At 58.9% G+C, this 5,057-nt stretch overlaps 1 protein-coding gene across 1 annotated transcript in view; it reads right to left on the reverse strand.

The window, feature by feature from the left end:
* SEZ6 (seizure related 6 homolog (mouse)) overlaps positions 1-3,296 on the reverse strand; it is a 4,328-nt gene extending 1,032 nt beyond the window's left edge. Inside the window, exons 1-4 of the mRNA XM_010285492.1 lie at positions 2,903-3,296; positions 2,152-2,337; positions 1,541-1,706; positions 502-668 (exon numbers count right to left, since the gene is read on the reverse strand). Of these exons, the coding sequence (XP_010283794.1) occupies positions 502-668; positions 1,541-1,706; positions 2,152-2,337; positions 2,903-3,296 (913 nt within the window). The remainder of the gene's footprint in view (positions 1-501; positions 669-1,540; positions 1,707-2,151; positions 2,338-2,902) is intronic.
* Positions 3,297-5,057: the final 1,761 nt, after the last annotated feature.

The raw sequence follows: 5,057 nt of genomic DNA on the forward strand, positions 1-5,057 counted from the left end.
GACCCAGCGGTGCTGCGCTACAGGGACTGAGGGAAGGGGACATACTGGGCCTTTGGTGGTGACGGTCACTGCAGGCTGTGCGATTCCCATGACACCAATGGCCTTTTCAGCCCAGGTTTGGAGGGGCCCCATCCTGGACACAGCACCCGATGCCCCAGGGCTGCCCCACGGCAGGCACAGGAGACATGTCCCGTGGACACTCAGCTCTCCAATGAACATTTCTGTTGGAGTAAATGCGATTTCACTGCTGTTTTTCCCATTTCTTTCTAGGCAAATGTTTTCCCCAAAGCTACTCCAGCACCAGGTGAGGTTCGGGTTGCCCTGCATGCCTACAGCGACACGGGGACAGTGGCATGGCGGAGCACCGGGTCTGCCGGTGCCGGGGGCAGCCGGGACCCTTCTTACAGTATCTCTGTTAATCACCCAAATGACCTGAGGCCCGGGAGCATTGGCTGAGGCCGGCCTGCCGCTCTCAGGGGTACCGAAATGAGAGCACATCACCTTCGAAGCGTATGTTGAAAGCCGTGGCGGCCGTGGGCTCCTCTGCGAGGAATTCGATCCTGATGGAGGAGCCATCGCTGATCACCCCTTCGAACGGCACGCTGTCAGCGCGCAGCGAGTCGTAGAGGGTGGCGGACTGGTTCGTGTCCCCGCTGTACACCACCATCCTGCACGGGAGGACATGGCATGTTACATGGGAGAAGTGTCCCTGCGCCCTGCCTGGCGCACCGCCCAGACCCCTCCTCGCCAGCGCCGCTCTCCAGCGCTGCTGGAATATGGCATTTTAATGAAATTGTGCAAAAAAAAATCACCAACCAGATAAGTCTCTTTTACCGTGTCATAAACAGGGGCTTTATTCTTTGATTTCACTACAAGCCATAAACCTGCTTTACTGCCTGTTACCAGACTGAATGTTAATGCTTTTTAAACACGAGCATCAGCACCGTAAAGCGTGTGCTTCATGTTACGGATGCTGATAGCGGGGGACTTGCAGCTTCTTGCGCCGTGGTGATGAGCGGTGCTGGGCGCTGGGTATTTGGGAGGAGGCGAGGACGGCCGTGACGCAGCACACTGCATCACCCCGCAGCTAGCGGCATCAGGAGACCGGCAAGATCCCCCGGCACGAAGTGTTGGGATAGCCGGGGCTGGTGCTCTGCGCCTGCCTCTTTAGCTCTTTTGCTCAAAGACCTGTCTGGCCTCCTGAGCACTCAGACACCTAAATCAGGAACCTCTTCCTCTCCGCCAGCACCCTTCTCTTACCTCCTCCCCCCATCTGCCCTCTGGCAGCCTCCTCCGTGCTGCACCCCGAGCTCGGGTTGGTGCTGCCTCCCGGGATGCCTGCAGCCCGGGCACCGGGAAGGCAGGAGGTGTGAGGCGGGGGAGCTGCGACCGGCTTGGACCTTCCAAGCCTTGGCATATTTAGTGCCCAGCGAAGCTCCCCGCTCCTCACCCTGGGCAGAGCAAAGCTCTCCGCAGTCCCGGGGCTCACCGCAGACCTCGCCGCCGGCCAGCGGCACCCGGGCGGCTCCCGGAGCCTCACCTGTCCTTCTCGGTCAGCAGGAGCTTCTCGAAGTGGAGGTGCAGCTTCTGGCCCGGGGGGGCCCCGATCGCCCACACGCAGTACATGCTGCTCGACTGGTTCCCTGTGTAGCTGGGTGAGAGGACGCGGCCGATGGTGGCATTGTGGACCGTCCCGCCGCAGGGCGCTGCCGACACAGAGCACAGCCCCGCTGAGACGGGCAAGGGGACAGGGCACGGCAGAGGGTACGGGCAGGCATTTGCACCCCGGGCTTCTGCACAGCAAAGGGATGAGCCCCTCCACCGATGCCTGCCCAGCCCTTCTCAGCAGTCTTTAATGCATGAACCTCTTGCCTGGCTTGGCTTTGCTTTATGCAGACACATATCTGCTCACATGCACACATAAAGTCTGTAATTTCCTTTCCCTTACCTGCCTAGCGAGGAGGCAGATTGTGCTGCCACTGATGTGAAAACCCGCAGTACCTCGGGTCGCACTGTGCGCAGAGCAGGGCATCGCTTTCACTCTCTCCCAGGACCACGTTCAACTCATGGCCCAAAGAACGCAACTCTAATTCCTTTTCTTTGGGGATCCCAGTTTTTCTTAGCACTGACACTAACTAACGAGGAGCGTACCTGAGCAGATTGGCTCTGGGCTGCTCCAGTGCGGCCTCGATGCGTTGATGCACGTAAGCACCCTGGGACCCTGCAGCTCGTAGCCCAGGTGACAGTGAAAATGAGCAATTCCACCCGAGTGCAAATCCATCACGGTGACATCTCCGAAGTCAGGTCTCCGTGGAAAGTTGCAGCTCAGCATAAACACTGGAACAAGCACACACATTTCGGAGCTTACAGCTTGTCTGCTCTGAGCCACCCCGCAGTCGGGGAGGGCAGCGCTGGGGACATGCTGGATGTGCCCATGGAGCCACGGACAGACCTTGCTGGGTGCCAGCCGCAGAGCACCGACAAACCACCCTGCTGTCATTTCTCCACCTGTTTCTGCTTTTGCTCAGACCCAGTTTCTATTTTAAAAATAATTTTCTTGAACTCATCTATTTTTTATAGCTCTTCAAGGAAAAAAATAGACTTGCAGTCTAAGTCTGTGTGGGAAGAGCTGCTGCACAGGGACAGAAACAGGGCAAGGTGGGTGTGAGGAGCACAGCTACCCCTGGGGTCCGGGACATCGGTGCACGTTGAACCCTCTGCCCGGGGCATGACGTGAGCTGCCACTCGCCCCTGCCCTGATGCTCTGAGCATGGGCAAGCAGTGAAACAGGAGCCTGGCTCACCTGCAAGGGCAGAGCCCGGCGTCCTTCCACCCCCGCAGCCCAGCGGGGCTGAGCCCCGTCCCACCCCTCCTTGCGCGCCCGCGGTGGGGAGGCACCCACCCTGGTAGTGGAGCTGGAAGGTCCCCACCACCTCGTCCTGGAAGGTGCGGAAGTAGACGGAGATGGTGTTGGTGGGACTGCGGATCACCTGGCCCTCCACCAGCAGGGTCTGGTTGGCCAGGACCACCAGGGCATCGCCGTCCACCCCGCGGATGGAGAGCACCTCCCCGTCAGACAGGTTCACACTCTTCACCTGGGGGGGGAGCAGAGACCGTGAGCTGTGGGGGCGAAGGCGGGGGTCCTGCGGGGCGCTGGGTGAACAGTCGTGTCCCAGCACCAAAAACACGCAGCACCGGCAGCCACAGAGCGGTGCACCACCGCAGCCTTCCCTCTGCACCGCTCCGAGCACTGCGGGCTCGTTGCAGACAGGAGGAGCTGCTTGTTCAGAGGCCATGGAGCAGTCTGCGCCCTGCACGAGCCCAAGGGACCCTCGTGACAGCCGACCCCTTCTCCCTTCCCCGGGACAGCAGGCGCAGGGCAGCTGGCACTGCTCACCTGAGACGCGTTTCAAAGCTGGATGCTCCTCTGGCACAAGTTGACCCATGTCTACTTCCCTGCTGAAACTGGGGATCGGGGCAAGCGGGTAGAGGCGGCGAGGGTGAGACAGGAGGAAGATGAAGGGGTCCCTTAAGTCCCTGGTTAGGGTAGTGGTGGTCCCCAACTCTGCCCGCATCAGCCCTTGGGGCAGACCCGCGTCTCAGGGCACCGTGAGCATGGCCGCGGCCAAGGGTCACTGGTCTCAGCCACAGCTGCGCTGTTCAGCACAGGCTTGCAACCAAACCAGGGGATTTTGTACGGCTTGGTGCTCACTGTCCGCCCCGTGCACCGGGGATCCTCCCCGGCAACCCTCATCCACACCGGGGAGTGGATGGGGAGTCGCACGGCAAATGCATCTAATGAGGAATCCCCAAAAGGCTTTAATTATTATTTGGAAATAGCTGAAAAGTAACCTCATATTTGCATTTCATGTCCATTTAGCTTTAATAAATGGGCTCATATTTCAGCAGAAAGATGCTCATCAGTTCGTTTGTTTCCTTAAGTGTGTGAGGACCAGGGCTCTATATTTAGCACACACCACAGCCTTAGCCCGTAATTGCGAGCACTCCCGACGATGTTGTGACTAGAAGGATTTGTGGCTGTTGTCACAACTGTGCCCATCTCCCCCACTCGGCGCACGAGGCGGGGATGTGCCCGGCTTCGAGGGCTGCTGGTACGGCGCACAGAGCCACCCGCAGTGCTTGGCATCCTCTGACCTTCTGCTGGAAGAAGAGAGATCTCCTCTGGAGAAATGACCCTGACCCTGTCAAGTAACTCCCTGCCTGCCCCGAAGGTCCTTAAGCCCTGAACGGTGCCTGGAAAAGCCCGGTCCTCACACTGCTGAGCTGGGCTGAGCAGCCCCCAGGCAGAGCAGGGTCAGAGCATGCCTGGGTTCATCCCAGCCCACGCTTTTAACCCAGGAGGAGCCAACCAGTGGGTCTCTGGTCCTCACTGCAGGGAAAAGCAGCCCTCGGTCCTCATGGGTGCCTCGTGGTGTGTCGGAAACACGGGGCAAGTGCCTGTCCTGGACCCCGACCTGCCTCAGGTCATTTCTTCTTCCCCAGGTTCTGTCCTGAAAATGTGCCTCCCTGGCACAGCATGCACACATCCCGTGCGGTGGGATGTCTCAGATCTAATTATTAATAAATAGAATGAATTAAATTTTATTTGGGATGAATTATTTGGAGCACGGGATCCAGGGATGCTAAATGGGCTATGTACAATGCTAATGACTTCCCCCCAGCTCCCACTCGGGCAGAATTTGGCTTCCCGACCTGGGATTGAATCACTGCAAAGATGTTTCCAGGGTGTTTCTAACACGTTTTGTTCTGAAATCACCCAAAGACAAACCTGCTCCCCAGCTACCTTCCTCCGGTGATGACTATCATCAAGCACACCATTTAGTGCCGAATCACTCCGGCAAATTCGAGAGGGAAATGTTTGGGAGTGCCACCCGAGCAGCTGGTGGCAGCTGAGCGGCTCAGCTCTCCCTCCCCGCGCTGGGAAGGGGTTTCCGAGGAGCATCTGGAGCAGGCAGAGCTCTGCAGAAGGGAGGGAGCTGACGAACGCGGCGGCATCTCCCCGGCCCTTCGCAGGGTGCTGCGGGGTGGGGGCACCG

Source organism: Phaethon lepturus, unplaced genomic scaffold, assembly GCF_000687285.1.
Source record: "Phaethon lepturus isolate BGI_N335 unplaced genomic scaffold, ASM68728v1 scaffold22734, whole genome shotgun sequence".
In the NCBI taxonomy this organism is placed as follows: Eukaryota; Metazoa; Chordata; class Aves; order Phaethontiformes; family Phaethontidae; genus Phaethon; species Phaethon lepturus.